The sequence below is a fragment of the Ctenopharyngodon idella genome, chromosome 2 (assembly GCF_019924925.1).
Source record: "Ctenopharyngodon idella isolate HZGC_01 chromosome 2, HZGC01, whole genome shotgun sequence".
Taxonomy (NCBI): domain Eukaryota; kingdom Metazoa; phylum Chordata; class Actinopteri; order Cypriniformes; family Xenocyprididae; genus Ctenopharyngodon; species Ctenopharyngodon idella.
Genome location: NC_067221.1, coordinates 17,509,787 through 17,535,552, shown reverse-complemented (window position 1 = coordinate 17,535,552; position 25,766 = coordinate 17,509,787). Strand labels below are relative to the sequence as shown.

General features: G+C 35.8%; 1 protein-coding gene across 2 annotated transcripts; it reads right to left on the bottom strand.

Annotated features, from left to right (window-relative positions):
- Positions 1–1,560: 1,560 nt before the first annotated feature.
- Positions 1,561–24,047, bottom strand: xrn1 (5'-3' exoribonuclease 1). Of its 2 annotated transcripts, none has more exons than XM_051864627.1 (42): positions 23,819–24,047; positions 22,556–22,788; positions 21,937–22,034; positions 21,542–21,651; positions 21,355–21,465; positions 21,154–21,239; positions 20,990–21,077; positions 20,654–20,822; positions 20,496–20,563; positions 18,888–19,022; positions 17,281–17,350; positions 16,886–16,991; positions 16,685–16,774; positions 16,148–16,304; positions 15,945–16,064; positions 15,686–15,855; positions 14,884–15,001; positions 14,679–14,774; positions 14,381–14,481; positions 14,142–14,273; positions 13,158–13,320; positions 12,649–12,762; positions 12,463–12,561; positions 12,203–12,318; positions 10,719–10,865; positions 10,529–10,618; positions 10,280–10,415; positions 10,133–10,189; positions 9,773–9,905; positions 9,625–9,694; positions 8,134–8,329; positions 7,721–7,816; positions 7,541–7,633; positions 7,201–7,290; positions 6,963–7,040; positions 6,187–6,318; positions 5,935–6,061; positions 5,673–5,836; positions 4,447–4,560; positions 4,143–4,242; positions 3,889–4,046; positions 1,561–3,044 (listed from the first exon to the last, which is right to left on the bottom strand). In XM_051864627.1, exons 1-42 carry the CDS (start codon positions 23,891–23,893, stop codon positions 2,757–2,759), a joined length of 5,094 nt encoding a protein of 1,697 aa, XP_051720587.1. In that variant the 5' UTR covers positions 23,894–24,047; the 3' UTR covers positions 1,561–2,756. The 2 variants fall into 2 exon arrangements, with proteins under 2 accessions (XP_051720587.1, XP_051720598.1); XM_051864638.1 differs by having other exon boundaries at positions 7,721–7,813.
- Positions 24,048–25,766: the final 1,719 nt, after the last annotated feature.

Below are 25,766 nucleotides of genomic sequence, written 5' to 3'. Positions count from 1 at the left end.
CAAGTAGTATACTAGTATGCAGTTTCGAACTCAAAATATCTTTTTTTGTGTATGCAGACAGATATTTTGGGTGGATATGTAATTTTTATTAGAAGGAAAACATATATTCAAGATGTCTGATATATCAGATATACAGATATATGCATACATATATGTATGTACTCCAATGAAAATAATATTAGGCTAGTTAGGAAAATTCCACATACACAAGATGAAATGGTGAGGGTCCAAGCCAAATTTAATTAATTTCCCCGCTGTTTGGAGAACACGGTCAGTGTTGGGGAAAGCTGCTTTTAAAAGTAATGCATTACAATATTGCGTTACTCCCTAAAAAAGTAACAAATTGTGTTACTTAGTTACTTTTTATGCAAAGTAATGTGTTACATTATGGCGTTACTTTTTCTCACCTGGGCTGGGTTTTTGTTTGTTTTTTAATAACAACAGAAAGGTACTATTTTTGGCAAATGTTAAGGCCCTTTCACAACAAAAGTGAAATGAATAAGCCTCTGGCTGAAGGAAATTCCTATTTACGCCTGTACAGTAGAGGGTGCAACTCAAACAAACCTTTCAGCTGTGCTGCCCTTCTGGATTAAAGAAGAATAGGATACAGGAGAAGGAAATTCAAAACTCTTATTTCTAAATCTAATCTAAAGTAATTTTTACTTATTGGTATGGCTGAATTAGATAATTGAAGTCAGCAGCAAAGACATTGGTTAATAAAGTGAGATTAAATAAATAAAGTATATTTGTGTAATTTAATATAGTCAATTATTACAGGTTTGCGTAAAAATCAGAGATTGCACTTTACTGTTTTTATTTTTATTCATTTCGAGGAATACTGTTTTCGTGCAAGTGAGATGAGTAAATGCATCTTCACATTTAGTCTAGAACTAAAATAACCGTCATGTTTACACAGTACACACGCTTTATTTCTCTACATGGGGACAGGAGAGCTGTCAGTCAATAAATGTGAAAAAGTAACTTGCGTTACTTATTTGAAAAAGTAACTTCAATATTTAGTTGTAAATTGAAAAAGGAATACGTTCCTTTACTAGTTACTTGAAAAAGTAATCTGATTACATAACTCAAGTTACTTGTAATGCGTTACCCCTAACACTGAACACGGTACATAAAAAGACAAAGAAGACTTAATATTTTTCATGAATTTAGAGTTTCTGATTAATGAATGATTCAAATGTACACTCTGGTATTAGTGTATAAATTATGTTCTTATAAAAAAATTAGAGCTTCTCAGTTATTAGCATTTATGAGGCATGTGTTCCCTGAGGAATTTCAGAATGACTTTTCTTTTTTTGAATATAAAATAAAGTCTGTGGTTAACATTACTGGAAAATACTTACATTTGAGACACAAGATACAATCACTCCTCAAACATGAAGCTGCAGTGTTTTTTTTTTTTTTTTTTTACTAACAAGCTGCTTGAACTTTTTAACTTTTCATGACCACATGAAGCAATTATTTTTGCTTGTGTTAGTTTTATAGAACACATAAGCATAATAAAAAAACACCAGAGAAACCATAATTATCACAACAAAGGCATTATGATAGCAAAATGTTTATTATGATAACAAAATGTCTATTTACAGCACACCCCTTGTTAGGAGGTGCACTCATTTTGAAGTCATTAAATAAACAACTCAAATATCATTAAAAATAAAAGGGTTTACTTACATACTTTCAACATTTTAAAATTTGGACAAAAGAGATATGGTAGGATACAAATATGCAGAGAAGATGAAAACAAAAGGATGCTAGCAAAGTTCCAAAGAGAAATATTACAATTGTTATCAATTTGTAAAATGTGCATATAAAATCCATAGATCTGAATACACAATTCATTTTAAAATCATAGAACTTAAACAACTCCCCTGGAAATAAAGGTAGGCTAATACAAAAATAAAACCAATTTGAAGAGTCCACATCCATCTGAAAAGACGATTCAAGCAACATCTTATTAGAAAGGCAATTATTTGCATCCCCTGCCTGACGACATTTAGTCTATGTACACACACACAATAATCCACAGATTAAATTTGCTTAAATCAGTGTGCTTCCTGGCTGGGTGATCATAATGGGCTGGTTTTAACACCTGTTTTAGTGCTTCCAACAAATCTTTAGCTCAGTACAGGGCTTATTTTGAACCTCTGAAACTAGATCCAAGGGTTCAGGTCAGACAGTTTTACTGCTTTCTGAGTTACACCGAAAGAAGATAACACAATCTATCCTTCCATGCTGGACAGCACAACGGTGCAATATAGAAAAAGAAAATTGAATATCAATACAGATGGTGGTGTATTGCAGCAATTGTGCCACATTTTTTTTCCTTCCTTGTGCATAAAGTCCCGCTTACAAAACTAATTATTGCACTTTGAATATTAAAATCCAGCATCAGAAAGTAACCAGTGAACATGATAAAAGCTTAAAGATCTGAAATTGGGTCAAAATATGAAAAGAAAAAGAAAGAAAAAAGCTGAGGTAAATGTAAAACCCCTTTCATGATTTTATGATCATTTTGGTGCAGTTAATCCACACCAATAAAATGTTTTCCACCACTACCGCCACTCAAAACATGCCAACTAAAACAAATACAAAACTAATTCGGTGCCAATGACAAAAAAAAAAATTGTCTCACCATGAAGACTGCATCTTGTTTTTTGCTATGAAATGTCTGGTTTCATATCACTGTTTCTCCTCTAACTGTGACAGAGAGATATGGACAGTGTGTGTAAATGATTTCAGTCCGTCACTTTTGCAGCTTCGAAGTTGACTGCCAGTTTCCTGTGTTTCCGCTTGGAGGCCGAGCCAGGCGTGTGAGGATTGGTGTTCTGCCTGGGTGTCTTGGGTGTGGTTTTATCTGCTAGCTCATGGGTGCTGATGGGTGGGGGGGTCTTAGGGGCTGATGGGGGCACTAGGGCTGAAGCAGCCTGTCCACTGCCTGGAGCCTGACCAGAATAGACTGAGCTGCCTGACACTTGCTTTGCCTCTTGGTTCTTAGTTCTGCCTGAAACTCGCTTCTTGGTCACCTAAAGACACAATGGCATGTTACAGTTCCAGTGGTACATTACGATAAAAGGGTCAATGACAAGTAAGTGTGTCCATGACACTCTTTGGTCATGTTGGTTTCATATGATTATGAAAAACCTTTATATCAATCTCAAGAAAAGCTTAAATTTAACGGCTTTAAAAATATCAAGTGGTGTAAACATTTTCATAATAAAAACCTGAATACATCTAAAACACTTTTAAATATAGTAAATTGGAACTTTTTACAAACACAAGAAATGATTCAGAATAATTCAGAAATAATAAAATAATTCAGAAATATAATTGTTTTTCAGGAGTTGCACCACATGACATTTTACAACCTGAACCCTGACTTGTCATAAAGAGATAAAATGACTTGATATTTTCAGAGACTTGACACTGACACACATATTTCCTGTTTTATGCTTTTTTTTTTCTTTGCATGGTGGTTGCACCACATGATTTTTTTTGTCAAACCACATGACTTTGATTAGGTGGAAAAAGATCAGGTGCAGGTACAGACATATTTTTAGCTGGCAGAATACAGATCAGTGTAGTCTGGTCACGATACTGGAATATCTAACTTCAATATAATAGATTGAAAAATATTTACATTTTATATATTTATATGCGTGTAAATGTTTACAGCGTCGCACTTCACTCTGTAACAAGCAGTGCAATAGACTGTATACTTAATTAAAATACACTTTGCGATGTGTCAACTTGATGTCGGAGAGACGAGAATGCGCAATTGGTATCTGGATACTGCGGACAATGAGTTTTGAAACAGTTTCAAATATTCAAAATCGATATGCATCGAAAAATCTATTAAGAAGTCCTCACCTGGAGGGGAACAAACTGGTTGTGGGATCCACTGGCAGCTGATGGCGCAGAGGCACGTGCTCCAGGAAAAGTACCTCCATAGAATGGCTGCCCTTGGTGGGGAAACTGCATACCCCAGTGAAGAGGTCCAAAGCCTTGTGGGGGGATCAGAAGACCACCTGTGTAAATAATACATCAGAACAAGTGTAAATGCAAGTACATCTGCATTAGAGGAACAGGATTTAACAGAAAACCAACAATGCAATGACTCAGACCTGCTGGCTGACCAAACATGGACGGGTGAGGAGCAAGAGGCCTCATCTGCTGGACTCCAGGGAATATGGGAGGAGGCAGTGGGAAAGAACCCAACGAGTTCTGCAGAAGACCAAAAGATTTCATTCAGCAATGAACAAAGACCAACAAGCACTAAAAATGAATACTGTATTCTATAAGGCACCCGCTCATGAAGCACATACTTGATCATACCATGAGAAAAGACATGTAGTACTATCATATATTGAATTCTTTAATGTTTTGATGAGCTAGTACAATTTTGACATTTTTTTTAGTGACAGTTACCAATCGTTGAAGGGCAAAGAGAGCAGCTTTCTCTTTGGCTTCAGTTTCAGACTGACACTGAGGACCGTGAACCAGCAGACCATTAGACAACTTCACCTGACACACTGTCAGACTCTATAGAACAAGAAAAATAGCAAATGAGGTGGAAATATGAGTGAGGAGGTTCATTAACTTTGTGTATGGACAAATTTGTGCATGAAATCTATGTATGAATGTTTTCACAAACAAATCATAATTCACTGATAACTTTTGAGCAAATATTTATAAAAGTAGCAACTGAAACCACATGTATGCAAATATCACATATTCTGATATTCTTAATGTTCTCATGTTTGTATTTAATTTGCTATAACTGATATTTGTCATAACTGCTTTTTTAATTGTGTTCATTGTTCAAAACGTTGCACAAAAAAAAAAAAAAAAAAAAGACACACAAACAGTATTTAAATGTTTTCAAACAGCCATCACTTAGCAGAACACTTGTGAGCACCAAGTTATAGTTTTCTCTGGGCACATGACTAAAAGTATGATTTTTTTTATTGGTTGGCCAGTTTTTTTTTTCAGAGCAACAGAAAAGAGATCAGAACACATCTACATAAAAAACAAAGTGTTGCACTGATGGCATGCAAATGTAAGTCTGAACAGACGCATTAACGGTTGTTCATTCAAATTAAAATGTTCATTGCACCAAAATTTTGCATTGAACATTCGTCTTGGTGTAAACAGACCTTTAGACTGAATTTTTTTTATAAGTTCTCATTTGTGTATAAATACAAATAACACGTAACACGCAATTATTAGTGAATCAGATCCATTGTCTTATGTCAGCTATGACAATATATGGCTTAGGTATTGAGCATTTTATATTATTACTCCAAATTTCTGGTTAGTTATTGTAAAGTTTGTTTGTTTGTTTTTAATGCCATGTCAGCTTCTGTGGTTATTTTCATGTTGGAAATTTATGGTAAAACTATTATTGTAAAGATCTAACCAAATTAAAAATATAACTGAATTATGAATTTGGCTTTCTTTTTTTGCAGATCTATTTTAATGTTCTTTTTCTTTCTTAATCTGTAAACTTCACACTTTATAAATTCCATCTATATTTCATATTTTTATCTAAATCTCTATTTGAGTTTAACCTCAGTTCACGAATCCCTGTGCAACTAAAAAACGCAATACTCAAGATTAGACACATGCTAGTGGAGTTTATGAGACGGACCAACCTGTCTGTTACGGAGGAAGGCGAACTCTGGTGGTCCCATTCCAAGCCCCATGCATACCCGCCCGAGTTCAGTGGCCATGCTGGGCAGGAGAGGCGGCTGTCCAGCCAGAGGAGGAGGAGCAGTTGGAGCTGGAGCGTCAGCCTGGGGAGTGTTTATCCGAGCAGCTGAGGGACAGACAACACCCTCAATTATTCACTGTGCATATCTCAAGGTGTAAGAATTGAGCATCTAGTCTTAGAGACTGATTGGACGCATGCAGTACCTAGTTTTTTGCTGGAACGTCTCTTGCTCTGCTGTTGGGTGCTGGGGTTTGCTGAAGTAGAATCAGGGGCAGAGCTTGTTCCAGAGCTGTCAATCTTCAACATTTCTTTCAATACCAGAGTTCCCTTCTGCTCAAAGAAAAAAAATACCAAAAAAAATGTAAGACATTAAATAAACTTTTTTTTTTTTTTTTTTTTACACTTTTGCAGAAGAATTTCCTAAAATAGTGTTGTGAGAAACATGGACTGCGCACCATGGCAAAGGACTGTGGGGAAAGAGGCTCTCCGGATTGGCTCTTGGGCTCTTTAGGCAGATGGTGCTGGGCAGGCTCAGGATCCTTTGAGATCTTTAGATTGGCTATAAGCTCCTCAAACTCTGTAGATGCCTATAAACAAATAAATAAATTACATAATTTATCATAGCTAATAAAATACACAGAAATGCATTTTAAAGTGATGCTTCATGTTCATATCACAGTCTGCAAGATTAGGCATGGCACAGCTGGTTTGCAGAAGGGTAATCATTGCTACGTGACTCATGGTCAAATAGTGTGAGAGAGGAATATGCATTTATTTTAGATGGTACACTGGCACTCGCATGTCAATCTACCTCTTGACTTAGAGTAATCTCATTATATAGAAATGAGTTGAATGGGTAGCTAAAAAAAAGGATAATGGGGTTGGGGGTGGGTCTTGGTGGCTTTTTGATATATAATAAGTTAGGAGTTTTCAACCCAGGATACAAGGTCATTAAAGGAATAGCTCACCCAAAAGTGAGAATTCTCTCACCATTTATTCACCCTCATATCATCCCAAATCTGTATGAATTTTTCTTCTACAAAATACGGAAGATGGTATTTTGAAGTATGTTGAACTCCACTGAGTTTCATTGCATGGACAAAAAAAAAAAAAAAAAAAAAAACCAGTCGTACAGGTCTGGAATGACATGAGGACGATTAAATGACAATTTTTTTTAATTTGAGTGAACTATCCCTTCAACATTCCACACACAAACCACAAATGATGGTACCTTATTTGAAGGCCCCTGAACAAGAGCCGTATTCAGATCTTCATTTCTCTTCAGAAGTCTAATATTGCCACCTGAGGCCTGCAAAATTAATAAACACTTAAGCAATTAGTAAGAAAACCTGACATTACAATAAAAGATAATGTATAAGTGTAAAAGATCATTATATTGTATAACTAGTGACAGTGATCAGATGATGGTGCTTGACAGCTGCAGTGGTGTATGAAATATGAAAACATACAAGTTTGTTGGATGGGTCGTTGCCTTGGCTCTGTTTATTTTGTCCCTCCAGCTGGTGCTGATGTGGCACCGGTCCACAGCTTTTCCCATCCTGTCAAAAATAACACCAGGTAAACGTCATATACCTTATATAACAAACAATGCTATTTTAGTGTCATTACTATACTACCTTAGCCTTCACAACTAACTGAAATAAAACAAGTTTATTTTTTTTCTATATTCTATTTTATTTCTGTTAATTTATTTTAAGTAACGTAAATGTTTTTTAATATTTTTAGTTTTAGTTAACGATAACAACACTGATAACAAACAAGCACACAGAGTAAAGAGAGAGTACTCACATTATTTTGCCAGTGAGCTGGTGGTTTCTGGGGCATTCCTGAACTCTGAAGAGACTGCCATACATTACTGAACTCCTTCTCATTACTAGAGCCCTACAGAAACACACACGCAAAGGTGTTTTAGTGCATTACGGAGAATCTCCAGAGCAGAAAGCTCTATTAGCCTCACACCCTTCATACCTTGTGTTGGTTTTTCTGGTTTAGGGCTTTGTGAGGCGAGTTTCTGTTGCCCTGAGTGTCAGTCCTGAGATTGAAACTTTGTCGGCCATTCTGCTGCTGTCAATAGGAAATTCAACACCGTCAGACTATCCTCACTTGAACAACATACTTCTCTTTGCATTATTGAAGAGAAACCTGTTGGCACTTCCTACTTCTACTTTCGAATGACTTTAATATAATTACACCATAATATTAAGACCTAGAGAAGTTAAAACCATCACAAAGCCATGCTTCAGAGATATCGGACTTTGGCACAACAAGCATAAAGGAAGATCTTCACCCATTAAAAATCCATGAGTTAGTCTGGAGTGGCCTATTCGCTAGCAGAGATTCAACAAGGGCCTGCTTATGAGGGATGAATGTGTGGCCATTACCTGCGTAGGTATAAACGGTGAGCGTGGCGAGTGATTAAGGCCACCCAGCTGGCTCTTGTGTGAGAGATGAGATGAGGACGAGGGCTGGGGTTTGACGATGGCAGTGAGTTTGTGTGAGCCCTGCTCCTTCCTGCTGCCATGGCTCAGGTTGATTAAGGCACTGGGGGGCAGTCGATAGCCACGCCCAGGAGAGCACCTGCACACAGAGCACACACATTCAGTCAAAATCTTTAGATGTACAAAGACAGAGAACTCCTATTACTACGAAAGGGAGAAAGTTAAACACGCAATATTGCGGAATAAGTCCCGCCTTCTAAATAAAAGAGCCAATAAAACGCTGTATTAAGCTCCTAGGTCACTTAGAATTTTCCAGAGCTCATGTTGTCCAGAGTTTGTCTACTGAAATTTCTTGGAAAGTTATTTTTGCAGTGCAGAACAATCCAAAAACATTAAATAACAGTACAACCCACTAAAGAGATCCATGTCTATCCCTCACAGCCTTGCTTTCGTTCCTGTTAGAAATCAAAGATGGCGCTGCTGGGAATAAGGTCTATTGGCAAAGTCAGTGCGTCACTGCAACTGCCGTTAGAAGCTTGAGGTTGTGCTATAGAAACAGTCAGTGATCTGAGATGGCAGCTTATGACTGCACATGCACATTAGTTGGTCCAGCCTGAAAAATGCATTTTTGGTCATGATTTAAATGTTTAGAAATTGGCGAATTCAAATATGAAATTTATTTGTAAGCTTGGTGAACAGCTTTGGAGAATTTTATGTTTCCCCATTCAAAGAGATAGAAGCTGTACCTGCATGACTGAAATAGCTGCCCAAGAGGCGTTTCAAAGATGGCCGCCTTTTTATTCAGTACAATCACAATTACTACAGTACAATTTTCAGCAGCCATTACTCCAGTCTTCTCTGGTCTCCAGCAGTTATGCTACTTAAAGGGGACCTATTATTCCCCCTTTTCACAAGATGTAATATAAGTCTTTGGTGTCCCCAGAATGTGTCTGTGAAGTTTCAGCTCAAAATACCCCACAGATCATTTATTATAGCTTGTCAAATTTGCCCCATTTGGGTGTGAGCAAAAACATGCCGTTTTTGTGTGTGTCCCTTTAAATGCAACTGAGCAAAAACAAAGTTACTGGGTTGTCCTTTTTCACATTTTCTGGGTTGGTAGATGCACCGGGGACCCGATTATAACACTTGAATAGGAAAAAAGTCAGACTTTCATGATATGTCCCCTTTAATATTTTTTGTGGCAACCGTGATACATGTTTTTCAGTATTCTTTGATGATAGAAAGTTTAAAAGAAAAGCATTTATTTGAAATCTTTTGTAACACTATATGTCTTTACTGTCACTTTTTATCAAATTAACATTGCCACACTGAATGGAAAAAAAAAAAAAAAATCATAAACAGTACTATGTGTATGCATTATCTGGAGAATATTTCAACATTTACATTGTCCATTCTGAGCAAAAACTTCTGTACCTGACAGTGAGTCCTCCAGCAAACTCCTCATCAAACAGCACTTCGTACAGAACCTCAGCCTCACGTTCAGCTGATGGACCAGGACAAAGAAAGAATAAAGAACAAAAACTAAATGCAGGAGGATGCAAAAGTTTGTGTTGGCTTTTACCTCCTTTGATACCAATGACAGTTCCTCGAAGGCCAAGTGGAACAGAGAAGCTCTCTCTCACATTGACCACACGGTCAAACAGATGATACTCTGCATCAGGATCTGGAATGACACCGAACTGCTGCTCCAGAGGCTGCACACACACACACACACACACGTTTACTTATGTATCTAAAATGTGGACATTCCATAGAGTTCTATTGTTATTATATACAGGTAGTTATAAATACTATAATCTTTATTTTAATGACGTGTGTCATATACATATGCATCATATACATATACATGTGTGTCATATTACATATATACTTCACATACATCATACACGTATACAAACATCATATACATTGACACACATACCCTAAAAAGCAGGTGGGGCTTCACAGTGACCCGCACTTTCTTGTTCATCTTCTTTGCCTGTCAACCAGAGAAATCAACACATCAACATAAGGACAGGAACAACAACTGCAATTGTTGAGGTTCTAGAGGTCTGTATGTGATCCTCACCTTCGTTTTCTCCAGCTCCTCCTCAATCTTCTCCACAATGCCGGCGTCTAGGATCTGCAGATCACATGACGCTCTGGAGGTAGAGCTGACCGGATGGGTTTTCAACCAGCCCTGGATCTCCTGGATCTTTTCAGCCCTTTTCATTCAAATAATCACAAATAATAAACAATCACCACTATCATCATTACAAAGCCTGGCATACTGAAAATGTATGTTCTACTGCTTGTCTAAAACTGATTAAAAACACACCCATTCTCATCCTCTCCAGGCCAGATGTCATCTTCGTAAAAGACGTCATCGTGGCTGTTTCGTGCTACAAAGTCAAACACCTCTGAAAATCTGAGAGACAAAGACAAAAAAAAAATGTTGAAATATCCACACAAAAACAGGGGTAACCACAGACACACACACACGCACGACCTCAAATACACATACACACCTCTCTAAGTATTCAGCCAAGAGTTCCTCCACAGCAGCAGAGTAGAGCCACTCCTTCTCTGTTCTCTTGGTATAGCCAGGAACTTCCTCATTCTTCTTGTTGAACTTGAGATTAAGGCCCACATTGACTTTCTGCTCTCCATGAGGACTGAAAAGAGCGAAATTAATTCAAAAGCCATTAATTTTTAGACAAAACTGTATTGTAATGTTTGTTAGATAATTAAAATAAAATTCTGCAGATGAACCAATATTAAAATTGTGATCGATAACTGATAATTGACTAATATTGTAATTGTATACTATTGTGTCTAAATAAAAACCTAAAAAATCAAACACTAAAATCCTTGTAAATGTTGCAAGTGAATTTAGGCATCATACATTGCTATATAGAGTATGAAAAATGTATATTCATTTTGAGACCTGCTAAAGATTACATTTAACAGTGTTATTAAATCATTAGTGTTTTTAAAGATTAACTTTAAGTGTGTGTTAGATGATGCCAAAGATCATCCAAATGTAAAAATGTGGGAAATGAGCTGTACGATTAAATATCCAGTATCAACCAATACCAATATATATATATATATATATATATATATATATATATATATATATATATATATATATATATTATATATATATTTAAAAAAAAAAAAAAAAAAAAAAAAAAAAATCTTCCTGGTTGCATTTGCACTGCCAGTAGGAACTATGAAGTGGCATAAGCTGCGCTTGTTGTTGTGACTTTTGTTTTGACTGCACTGAGAATGCAAGAGCCTGAGCACACAGCACTCACATTCTTCATCTTCATTAGTTTACGATTTGTTTAACAGCCTGTCTAATATCCATGTTATTAGATAGAACTGTTATACAAAGAAAGAAGACAGCATATGAAAAAACTTTAGCGTTTGCTCTGTGGTTGATGTCTAATGTCACTAGCTGAGCAGAAATACAATCATGTTTCGCTTGGTCCCTTCAAAGTTGCATAGGATTTTCTCTCGAGAGGTCCATCTATAATTGTTTTCCATGTCCGTAGAGTTAGTTTGTGTAGTAAATATATAGGCCACAATCTGTGTGTGTACACAGCTTTTTTAAAAATGGCAGGTGCCGGTGTTTTGCGTGCATTCGGCCAATCAACATACACTTACATTTCTGGTATTTCCTATAGAGCTGGTTTAGACCCTACTTTAAAGTAGGAGCTAATTTAGTTTCTCCAAAATGAGTTTCTAGAACTAAAATCATTCCTAGTTATAACAGGGAATATGAGAGTACAATTAAATATCCGAAATTATATGTATGTGTGCCTGTCTATCAAATTTATTAACATTTTAGATGGATAACTAATCCTAGATGCTTTGAAATAAAATTGTTGCTGAGATTGACAAATACAATGCTTTTAAATGAAAATAATGCAGAAATTAAATAAATATAAATAAATATAAACTACGAAGTATGCACCGTTTCTTTCAAAACCTGAATTCCACTGACTTTTTTTTGGATCCTCTTCCAATGAAGATGCTACCGGAGAACCTTGAGACGAGGTAGCTGGTGATACCAAGGCGAGAGGCGAGCACGTACCCGGGACAGTACTTCACCGAGTATTTCTGAATGAAAACAAAAATTGGTAAAATCTGAAAATAAAAGCAGTACGAAGATTTCGACCAAAGGTACAGTGTTAAATATATAAAACATGATTCAGTCACAGAGTATAGTGGAGAGTGGGTAATCCTGACAGACTCAAGACTTACATGTTGGTTCTGTATTAAGGCATCAAGTTGAGGTTCACATGGTACAGAGAAGACCACTCTGACTCGTCCCTCACTGATGACATCACTAGAATCTTGCACCTAAGCGAACAGAAAACATCCTTCATAACTAGCATTTAACTACTGGAGATAGTCTGGAGAGCACACACACAAAAAAACTGTACTTACATCACCCATTGCACCGTAATATGGGTTTCCAACCATAAAGACAGCGGTTCCTGGAGGAAACAACTCCTCCAGTGTCTTGAAGCGTGCCAATGACGAATCAAAGGTTTTGATATCCTGAAGTGCAAAAAAAGGCCATACTCAAAACATCAAGACAGATATATGAGGTCATGAGATATTTTTTATATAATTTATATAGAAATAAATGAATTTGGAAAACTTGATTTTTTTAAAAATGTTTTTGAAAGAAGTCTCTTATGGTCACCAGTGCTGCATTTATTTCATCAAAAATACACTATTTTAAAATTTAACATTTCTGAAATCGTAACTGAATAATTTGCTGAAAAATCGTTTAATATTACACAATATTACTGTTTTTATTGTTTTTTTGTTTTTTTTTGCATTTTAAATCAAATGAATAAAGCCTTTCAAAAACATTTTAAAAAATCTTAATTATTCCAAACTTTTGACATGTATTTACTGTATATTCTTGTGCTGGTGTGAATATTTACCTTCACAATGGTTTGGTATGGAAAGGGCAGGACCTGTTTGGCAAACTGCTTCTCCAGATGGACCGATCCGTTCTGACCAATTACATACTTCCTGCCTGTCAGCAGCTGGGCGTAAACCACCACATCCGTCTCATTGATCACAATGCCTTTACGTTTGCTGAAGCTACAACCCAGACACAATGATATTTTACATACGGACACTGAAACAAAAATACATACACATTCAACCTGACAGAATAAAAAAAAAAAAAATGCAAATGTTCCTAAAACTCTGAACATGCAGAGCTAATACTAAAATTAAGGCCTATTGGCAAAAATTGTGATCTACTTTATAGCTTATTCTGAACAGAAAGCACCCAGTTAGACAGGAAGAGGCTGTGTGCAGAACCACAGCAACCATCAATAACACCACAATGGGGAACAAAAAAAAAATTCATATATTGCCACTGGCCTCCATCAACAGTGCTTTAGAAAAAATTGAGACTTTAAGATCAGAATGCATGCCTAAACTAAACATAATTATTATTAATATACTAATTATTTAGTACAACTAAATTTGGTTTTATATTTGGTACTAAAATTATTGGTATTAATTATTTGGTACAACTCGAAACAATATGTACATGTACAATAATCAAATGTACAATGTACATTTCTGCATGGATGTCTAGTTTACTTGCTACTAAAAGACTCAAACTAAAATCTGTGTATCTTTCAAAGATCTGATGCCTCAAATGGAATTCAATTAGGCAAATCCACTGGTTAGTACAGAACTTCTCCAGTACCATACTTTGTTTCTGTGTAGACTGATGAAAACCACACTCCTGGAAGACACATAGCAGCCAGCTAATCGCTTGCGATTTGGCAATTGCCATTTCTGTGTCCAGTATGTACATCAGAGGGTCAGTTTCATTACTGACGCAATATTTTTGTTGATAAACTTATTACAAATGACAAATAATGTGAATAAAAAAGGCAGCATACTGCTCTGAGAGGCCTTGCACTTCTTTGACCCACTCCTTCTGCTCTTTATCAGTCAGATGGGCCACTTTAGTAGGCGGTGGAGTGTTCTCAAGATACAACACCTGTGATCCTGAGGGTTCTTCTAAAAAAAACCTACAGAGCAAAAGGGACACACGCTTAACACACTAAAAGACAGCGTTTGAGTGAGCTTTATCTGATATCAAATAATCTTGAAATATCAATACAACAAACAAACTTACTTTGTTTCTCCATCTGAAACAGCTACAACTCGAGCTTCCATCAAATGGGGCCAGTTCACAAACAAAGACTTTCCAAGAACCAGCACTGCAACATCTTCCACCTGCAATAACACATATATTAACATATTATACACATAATATTATATACATAACATATATACACATAAACACACATATTAACACATTACTATAAAATAACATAACTTTAAAATGTAGTTCAGTGTCTGAGACAGTCATATGTAAGGCATTAAAATTAAACAAAATCAAGACTTGATGTCTGAGGGGACAAACTGCCCACCTGCACCACCTCCTGGGAGGCTAAAATCTCCAGAATCATGTTCTCTCCTCTGCTGCTTTGTTGAAACACCAATACTCCACTTTTCTTCTTATAAAACTGTGAGAAATACAGCAGGAAATCTGCATTAATCCTGTGATGATCTGACAATCAACTTATTGGGATAGTAAGCAGTTATCTGCAGACAGAGGGGGTGAAGATTGTTTACTTTATGACGGATATGCTGTAACGTGGGGAAGCCGCAGAAATAAAGCGCTCCTCTGTCAATCCTGCGCCCAACATGATCCATTGATACACGCCATGCATCCAGCGGGATTGGCGTTTGCCTAAAAACACAAACACAGTGGATGTGACTTCCAAAAGATAACAAATAAATACGTCAAGTGTCGACATTGTTCAGAGTGAATTGATCTTAAGGGGATGTCTGAACTAGTAAAAATCATAGTAATGCATGTATTATTATTAATAATAATAATAATAATAATAATAATTCTATTATTTGTATTACTTTTATTAAAAGTGTAAACACCACAATGAAGGCATGAGCTATTATTATTAACAAAATAATTAGAAATAATTAGAATTTATCTGTTAATTGGAAAGTTAAGAGTAAATGTACATACAATAGTGTGACATCATTAAAATGAATGCTTAATTTTCTCATCATCAAAAATAATCAATAGATAACAAATAATAAACAGAAATAAAAGAAGAATTTATCTATTAATTCTAAAGTTTCAAATGTAAATTTAAATACAAAATTTAAAATGTATGTAAGCTGTAAAGTATCAAGTGTATAAAAAGTGTGACCACATTTAAATGAACGCACAGCTTATTAACAACAATAATAATAAATAATTATTAGAAATAATAATTAGAATTTATATGTTAACTATAAAGTGTGAAGTGTAAAGTACAAATACAAAAGTGTGATTACATGTTAAAATGTGAGCAGGGTGAAATGTACCTCGGCATGCAGATTCAACATGAGTGTGGGCGGCAGGACATACCTGACATGACAGTGAACGATGTTGGGGAAGAGTTGGGGGAGGGGGGAACTGTAGGCATAGTCCAGCTCTTTATCAAAGCAGTAGACCGCACACTCAGTATGTCTGTTCCTGGCCTTCTCCGATGGAGTCAGTTTATGAGTGTAGGGCTCCATAGCAGCTAACAAGCATTTCTGAATGCAAAGGCATACATATCATGAAAGTGCACTTATAGGGCAGATGTTATGGCAAGATACACAGTGAATGCAAATGTTCAAAGCACCTCGTCGATAAACGGGATGAGCACCACGGCTTCCCACTCCTGCTGTTTGCCGTTCAGGTCAGTTTTGAAGTCTTGTGGGTAATACTCAACAATGGGTGAGCTCAGTGAGGTCATCAGGTGCTGTGAAGGACAGACAGTCAGTGAATGACAGTGAGTTTCTAACAAACATTCAGCGTGACAAGGATGTGAAGTGTGAGCGTCACCTGGTAACACTGTGGAAGAAGGTCTTTGCTGGCTGATGGCAGGACAGCCAAGAGCTGCTCAAATGGCATGAAGGGTTTGGCCAGATCAAAGGTCAGCGTGAGACTAGAGATGTTTCTCACATCAGAAAGGAAGGGGGCGTAGTGGTACGGATAATACCTGTAGTGATACAAGAGGATTACAACTTCCCTTTAAAGCCAACAAATCAAAACCAACCGAATTGAATTAAAGTTACCATGAAATCAAAATTGACCATTCTTATTTTTTTATGGAATATTGCAGTGTTAATTTTAATGATTTATCCATGCACATACTTTTTTTTTAAATTCATGTGCCCTCAATCTTTGATCAAAACTTAATCAAAATCTGCTCTGAGTTTGGGTCATTTATAACACTATAGTAATATATATATATATATATATATATATATATATATATATATATATATATATATATATATATATATATATATATATATATATATATGGCAATTAGTTTTTTTTTTCTTTTCTTTTTTTTTTCACTCTCTCTTAGCTCACCAGCTCCAGGACTGCACTCCATGGTAGTAGTAATGCAAGATCCACTGGATCCCCTCCACATAACATTTAGCCTGATTGGCCAAAAACTCACTGCAAGATTAACACAGAGAAAATCAGACTTTTCAAACTGTTCATTCTCAGATGCACAGAGAAATCATGCATCTTCCATCCTTTCCAAATTTGAAATAAATGGACACTCACTCTGAGACGACTTCAACATCCATCTTGGTCATGTAGTAGGTGCGCTTATACTGTCGAAACTCTGTTTCAAACATGTCATCATCCTCACCATCCTCCTCTGCACCTTCTAGTGCATTGTGGGAAATATTAAGCCATATTTAGAAGCTGAATGCTTTAAAAAAAAAAATGTTTAAATGTCTGCTTGCACTTTATTTTACAGTACATGCACTTGCAGTGTACTTACACAAGAAAGTACTGAGTAACATGAGGTAATTACTTGGAATTAATATGAGTTAAAGTTAGGTTTAAGTTTGGGTTCAGGGTATTATAGTAAGTCCATACACAGGACTATAAAATAAAGTGCTAGCCAGTGTCTAGAACAATTATCAAGAGTAATGAACTTAGGGTTTGTGTACCTCTTCCTTGAGCGCTGTGAGATTCTCTGACTCCATCAAGAGCAGAGAGACAGAGAGAGTCATCTGAAGACTAAAAACATAAAGGGAACACTCAAAAATTACTCTTATTATTCAGTTCAATGTCTTGTTCAAACCTGTATGACTTTCTTGTGAATGAAAAAAATGAATTTTCACATGGAAGTTACATTTTGTTTGTCACACGATGCTATGATATGGCTTCATAACACTCAATATGTATGTATGTGGGTATAATATTATATATATAGTGTGATTTTTTTTGTATAAAAGATCTTTAGTGAAGCACTGAAATTAATTTTTTACCAAAACACTAAAACCAAAATTAAATTTTTCATTTAGCCAAAGACAAATTTAAGAAAATTAAGTTTCAGTATTTAAAGGGATGATTCACCCAAAAAAGGTGGTCTCGCCCCCCATTTACTACCATAGTAGAAAAAATAAGTACTATGGTAGTCAATGGGGGGTGAGATCATATCTTCCTTTGTGCTCAGCAGAACGAAGAAATTTATACAGGTTTGGAACTACTTGAGGGTGAGTAAATCACAGAATTTTCATTTTGGGGTGAACTATCCCTTTAAATTTCTGGTCACTGACATGTTTACTTGTTGTAGCTTATCTAGGTTATGCACAAAATAGATACTGACACAGTCAAAACACGTCAATGGAGAAGTGATGTTAAACTGCACTGTTTCGGTCAATGATTTGGTCAATGACCTCTCCAAAACTATTTAAAAACAATTTAATTTTAATATTTTCATTTGCCAAAATTTCAGTGCATCACTAGTTCTTTTTTGTAAACTGCACAGAAAAAAAAAATTAAAGCACACCGGTTGGCAGCAACGACATAAAGTAAGTCATGCATGAACAAATAATAATACATTTAGGCCTATATATTTGGTAATACTTTACAATGGGGTCTCATTATTTAACAGTTATTTTATTTATTACATTAACTTATAATATTAACAAGCATTTACTAACATTAACTTACAATGAGCAATACATTTGTTACTGTATTTATTAACCTTTGTTAATGTAAGGTAATAAAAATACTTGATACATTGATAGTTCATGTTAGCTCCATTAAATATGAGCAGATATTTATTAGTGCAGTATTAGTGCTTGTTCAAATTATGATTAACTAATATTACTAAATGCTTTGTAAGTATTTTTATGGTAACTAATGTACTTAAAAATTAGAACCTTATTGTAAATGTTACCAATTTTTTTGTTTCTTTAAAAAGATTATGAAGGATCAGCTAGAGAACTACACAAACAAGAAAAGAGCAGTCAGCACTGCTATTGCACAAGCCAAGACAAAGATGCTCATTCATTAAAGCCCCATTCATGAAGAGACAAAAGTGGTAAAAGCAGAAACAGTGGCATATGACTCAAATTAGACAATGGCAGCAGCACATTATTCTACTGCATGCATGTTTACTTTAAAACACCATGGTTCTAAAAGAAGGATAGGCTCATTGTTTGTCGTGATTTTAAATGTGTACAAGAACATATGAGAGGAATAAAAACCACCTCATACAGTGTGTTTGGGTGTGTCATCCATCTGACTACATACTGCTAATATTCACCTTACTCTTCTTCAAGTCTTTGAAATCAGCCTCCTCGGCTGCCAGCCCAGCTGCTTCATTCAGGTATTTGTTCCCCACCTTACTCTCAAACCACTTCAGATCCACAAACACCTCACTGAAGTGCTCGCGATCAAACTGAGAACAGAGAAGAGGATGATGACATGGAGTAAGAGCTGAAGGGGTGGATTTACAAAAAGTGTATTTACATATAGTTGCTTACAAATGTAGAACAAAGTGTGTCAAAAAAATACCATGTTCAGAAGATGCTAGAATTATCTGAACTGCTAACCAATCAGAACCTGTAGAAATTATGTCAACTGATTATCCATATGCCTATAAGTAGTTCGAGGCAGGATCCTCTTACTCATTTCTACGGCCTCTGGAAGTGTGGAGAACTTTGTCTTCACTAAACTCAACTTACTGAACTTTAACTTCCGATCTTCATTGAGCATATTGGTATCTTTATGAGGCTCCAAACCCGCAAGTCCTTCGTTCATCTTCGGAACACAAATTAAGATATTTTTTAATGAAATCCAAGAGTTTTTTTTTATCTCCCACAGAAAGCAATGAAATTACCACATTCAAGGTCCAGAGAAGTAGTAAAAACATTGTTAAAATAGTCAGTGACTACAGTGGTTCAACCTTAATGTTATGAAGCGACAAGAATACTTTTTGTGCGCAAAAACAAAACAAAATAATGACTTTATTCAACAATTTCTTCTCTACCCTGTCGATCTCCTACACAGTTGAAGCAGTGCAACACTTCCGTGTTTACGTCTGAGCGCCGGTTCTGTATTTGCCGACGCTGTTTACATGAGCAGCACAGTGCATACGTGTGATGCTAACGCAGGAGCCAGCCAATACAGAGTCGCGTTCTGACGTAGAACACGAAGCTCTGCAATGTGTCTTCAACGTAAACTGACAGGGTAGAGAGGAAATTGTTGAATAAAGTCATTATTTTTGTTCCATTTTTGCACACAAAAAGTATTCTTGTCGATTCATAACATTAAGGTTGAACCACTGTAGTCACGTTGACTACTTTAACAATGTTTTTACTACTTTTCTGGACCTTGAACGACGGTAATTACGTTGCTTTCTACGGGAGATAAAAAAGGATTTTATCAAAAATATCTTAATTTGTGTTCCGAAGATGAACGAAGGTCTTACAGGTTTGGAACTACATGAGCGTGAGTAATTAATGACAGAAATTTCATTTTTGGGTGAACTAACACTTTAAAATACTATATGGAAAAACAAAAATGGAAAAATCTAATTTAAAAAAAAACTAAACTAAAACTAAAAAACTAAAAAAAACTAACTACCGTTTAAAACTAAATGAACAAGTGAAAAATATTAAACCCTGTTGTTCACTTACATGCATCTGTATGGCATATATTAGACACCAAACAACTGAACAGTAGTGTATTGTGGATATTTGATATGTCACCCAGCCCTATTATAGCATATTACTGAATAGCACAATACAGTGTAGTATCGTATAGTACAGTACAGTAATCATACTTGTCTTTCTTGCACTGTGAAAATAATACTGGTTGTGTATTACTGAAAATGCACTGACACTTTGTGGAAGAAATACCAGACACTCACATCTGACAACTTCTCGAGGTACTTCTCAAAGTGGGCAAGGTTGAGATGACCGTTTTCATTCAGGTAGCCTGATGAGATGACAGTGATCAGCACTATTTCAGTATTACAGTACCATCACAAAGTCACATGCGCTGTGATTGGCTGATGGACTGACTCACCCCCCAGACTGGGCAGCACGCTGATGTAAGTTCGATAGAGCAGCGGCAATGCATCATGATTGATGTGCAGGTGAGGAAGATGAGGGATGAAGTCATTCCCCACCAGGAAACCCATCAGAACCCAGTCGTCTATGATCCGCTCTAGGTCATACTCAAACGAGATCTTATTCTGATGGAAATACATATATACATAAAATGATGACATGACTCAGCGCAGGTCATTTTGACTGCATATTACACTTGACATCTTGCAACTGAGGCAGTAGGTTGTTTACAATGACTTGTCATATTCATTTAGCTTTGTTTTGACATGAATTGTGCTATATGAGTTCTCACCCTGAGCTCTGAAAACTCATAGTCAATGTATTCCCTCATAAGGGAAAGATGGAGCAGGTGAAATGTCGTCTCCTCAGGAGCTGTTATCCTACAGACCGGAAAAACTCATTATAATGGAACACAATAAACTTTTAAACTTGACACAATGAAAATGCCACACTCACCTCTTTTGTGACTTTTTGCCTCCGAAGCGTACCTCCTCTCTGAGGAGAGAAAAATGAGGCTCATGGCTAGTCAAGCCAAGCATTATCTACAAAAAAAAAAAAAAAAAAGAGAGCGAGGAGGAAAAAGACAGCTTAAAATCAATAAAAACAAAAATTGGGTATGATTATGACTGAATTCTCTCTATTATTCGCTTTACTTACCAGGTCAGCATCCAGACCATAAAGGCAGTGTCTTGTGTTTGGGTTATGACCCGGTTTGGAGTTCTCAGAGCGAATGAACTCCATGATCTTGTGCTCTCCTTCACCAGGGGTCTGTGATGAAATGGTAATCAAAAGAACTTCACAGAAACACACACACGACACAAAGCTCTGAAGTCTTCTAACTCACCTCATGACCAGACAAATACACGTTCACTCCCTGCCATGATTTGTCTGTGGACAGTTTATTGTGAACAAAATATTTAAGCTGTTCCTGTAGCCTGGCCATGAAATCCGTTCCTACAGTGGTCAAGAAAGAGAAACAGATCTCTCAGAACATTATAGATCAGGGTCCACCAGAGAACCTCTCATAACAAAACACCAGATCAAGCAATCCAATTTGGGATTTCAAACCCAACCAAACACAAAATTTAGATCTTAATCTTCTTGATTTTATCCCTTTAAGGTTCTTATGTATCCTGCTATAAACTGATAGACAAATAATGGTATATAACATCACTAGCATGAGAGCCATAAAGATATCTATAATAAAGCAGCATGAGAGCAATAAAGATGCACACGAACCAGGAGTGATGCAGTTAGAGTCAAATCTGGCCTCTGTGGGCAAAACTTCACCCTTTTCCAAGGCCTTCTTGATTTTCTCCTCGGCTTCTTTCGCTGACCTTTAAAACAAAGAAAGTTATTACATTTTCATATTATTATTTTCACACATATTCATTTTCATGCCGATTCGATGCTCCAGAAACATTTCTTATTATTATAAATGTTGAAAACTGTTGTTTTGCTTAATATTTTTGTGGAAACCGTGAGCGCACTGGATATTGAGTGGAGATTCACATGCTCTGCTTATGATTTAATGCCTCCTTGCTGAATAAAATTTATATTAATTTCTTTTTTATGATTTTTTTTTACTGATCTCAAACTTTTGAAAGGCAATGTATGCAGTGTGTTTATCTGCAGTAATACAAGTAGTTAGTTGTATAGTAATATCAATCTATGTAAAAAAGCAATGCAAAAAAAAAAAAAGCTTAAAAAAAAAAAAAAAGCTTATCAAAAGAATTTGACAAAAAAAGCGTATATTAATATATGTCAGACAACATCAAATAAAAATCCTAAAAGCATCCTTCCATATTTCAGTCTAAACTCAATGTACAAACATGCTGTGTATGGGTTTTTGCTATACCTGAATCTTCTCCCACGCTGCTGGTTCATCTTGGCCCTTGGTGCGACTCCATCGACAGCCATGAAGAACACTTTCCTGGGTTTAATGATCCGAAAGAGCACCTCCAGGTAGTGAAAAATGTCAGCGAATATCTTTTCTTCAGAAATACGGAAGTGTACGTCCTCATCATTGGGGTGGGAACACTGGTGGATGATGCCATTCATATCTAAATATAGGTTGTCAAACTCTGGGATCTGTGATGGGAGAGAGAACACGAGGCTGGTGTAAACTTGACAAAACATATTAATGTCATGAACAATAATGTAATTTTGTAATAGTGTTAAGTAAAAAAAAAAAAAAAAGACAAATACATAAAAGCAACTTTTGAGATAGTATGAAAAGCAAGTAAAGGCAATACAATATGACTATGATACTTGTATCGTGTGTGTGTGTGTGTGTGTGTGTGTAGATAGATAGATATCAGTGTTTAGTATAAACACAAGTGTTAAAACTATAAAAAAAAAATTAAATTAAAAATTGTTTTTGTTGATTGAAATACATTATAAATAGTAGATGAAAAACCTAAGTTGAATTAGCCCAAGTAGTTAAAGCTATATATAAACTTAAAAATAATAAATAAATAAATTATAAAATAAAAACAAAATAAAAATAAAAATAAATGCTCATTTAATAAATAAATACTATAATAGTATAAATAACACTGACTTTTATAGTTATGTACAGTCTCCAAAGAGTCACAAGTGTCCAAATCCGTTATCATTTTTATTAAGTTAGCCACAATAAATGCAAAATTATTAATGCATTAAATTACAAAAAAAATGCTGTTAGTAACTATCAGAATACAGGCTGCGTTTCGAAACCTTTTGAGCTGCCAAACTAGAGAGCAAATTTGGGCTTTAAAGGGGCGTACCGAATAACGGCCAGAAATGTGGCAGACTGAATACTTGAATCACCTTCACCTGCTACTCCTAACCACAGCTGGCGGTTATTTAGCATATGTAGATCGCTCGAAAGCGCCCAGGATGCTTAAAAATGCTGTCTAGTTAGAATGCTCATTAGATTTCGAGACACAACCATTATAGTGTACATAATACAAATAATGTCAGTAAAACATAAAGATAAAATTCCCTCTATACATATTTATAGTGGCGGGACAGTAAAACTAATGTTTTTGTGTTTGTTAAAAGGTAAGGTTTGATCTTCAGTTCAAAGAGCAGTAAATGATTTTTATGCGGCCTGTTATATTTAGCCAAACTAGCTCACCTGATGCTCCTTGACAACTTCACTTAGACACGGATACCGCTCCGATATCCATCGATAAAATTTAGGCACTCCCATCTTCTCGTGTAACTCTTTAAATAACAACAATGAACAGAAAACCTATACAGAAGCCAAAGTAAGCAGAATTTCATAGAGTGATGTTGCTAGTCGGTTTTGTTTCTGTATGAGCTGTTACTGTCCAGCCAATAAAAATGTCCGTGTGGAAACTCGCATGATGTAACATTTTGTAACACCGTTCCTATACTCATAAAACATTGGAAACCTAATTTTAAATTAGATAAACCTCATGGAACTAGCAAAAAAAAAATATATATATATATATATCTGAAAATGTACAAGTACTTTAAAATTATACAGCTATAGATGACTAATTTTTAATAACTGTAAGAAAATACCCAAGGACTTTACAACCAGCACACCCTTCCGGTAGAAACAAAATCTACCAGGGCTGTGATGCAATGTGAGAAAAAAAGAGGCCATTTGACACGACAACATTCCGTCTCGACCAATGTTAAGTGTAATTCACCAACACATTCTGTAAATGTAACTAATCCTTTAGTGCTTACTATGACACTTATATGAACTAGAAGCATTAAAGACCCCTGCAAATCATTAAACATTTGCAGTAGATATTCATTCGTCCTTCTGCATGTTCTATCATGATGAATCAACAGCAGCCTATACTAACATATTTAGTTGGCGTAGTTAGATCTATCTGTTGTGAATCACAGTTAAAAGGTGAAAGGCATACAAACCAAATGCATGTGTAATGCTTTTTCACATGAATAGTGTTATTTTTATGCATTAACTAATAAATAAATACATTTTTTGATTTATTTAACATATATTTCCTTATTTATGAGAAAAAATTACAAAATATTTTAATATATTATCTAATCAATATTGTAATATATTCATTATATATATGTATATATATATAGTGCTTTGAAAAGTTTTTTTTTTTTTTGTCTTTTTTTTCCCTTTTGAAAATAAATCACAAACCACAGTGGAGCTTTATACTAATTTTTGGCAGCTGCCTGTTACAGAAACATTTTTACAATAAATATTCTGATTTAACCTTGAGTTTTTAAGTATTAGACAGGTTAGATAGCTTCGATATTTGCACCACTATTTACAATGACGCTAATAATTCTTAATTTCTAATAGGAATGCAAAATCATGCAAAATTAATCACTAGTTACACAAACCTCTACATTCAATCGCGTTTGCTCCTATTTATTTTTGATCACAGTGCATTCACAAACGTTTTAGTCCCAAAGTGCGCACATTTGGAGAAATACACGTTTATTTCATATTTCGTTAGATAAAATAGAAGCAGGGCCGTGCAGGGTTTCATAATTACCGAGGTCACAAAATGTAGTTTACTAGTCTAGGTGGGTACGGGGGCATGCTCCCCCGAAAAAATGTTGATTTCCTTGGTGTAGACATGTGCATTTTAAGACGTTTTAATAACAAATTGGATAAAAAATTGCTTTGAAACAATGTCAACAAATAGCCTATGCATGCACAGTTTTGAGGCAGCTTTAATCGCACGTTTGGTAATTTCATGACTTACAACAGAAGATCGACGGTGCATGCTCGTAGTTTCATTTGCGCTTTATTGAAGCTATAATAAAGTAATGTGCAGCGCGCGCCGCCGCATTCCTAAGTGCGCGCCGCGAGCACAGTATAATGGAGTTTTACTGACATAGCCTGACAACATCTCGTCTGAATGCGCGTCTGAAAAGTGTCCCGTTTGTTGTGGTCGTAAAGAGACAGTTTTATATAAACGCGTTTTACTTGCCGATGTTTTAAAAATATTTTTTATTTTATATGCTCTGGTGGTTTGTGGAGTAGCATCACCCAGGGGTAATATTGTTTATCCCCATCGGGGATAAAAATAATTTAGCAGAGGCAGGGATACATAGAC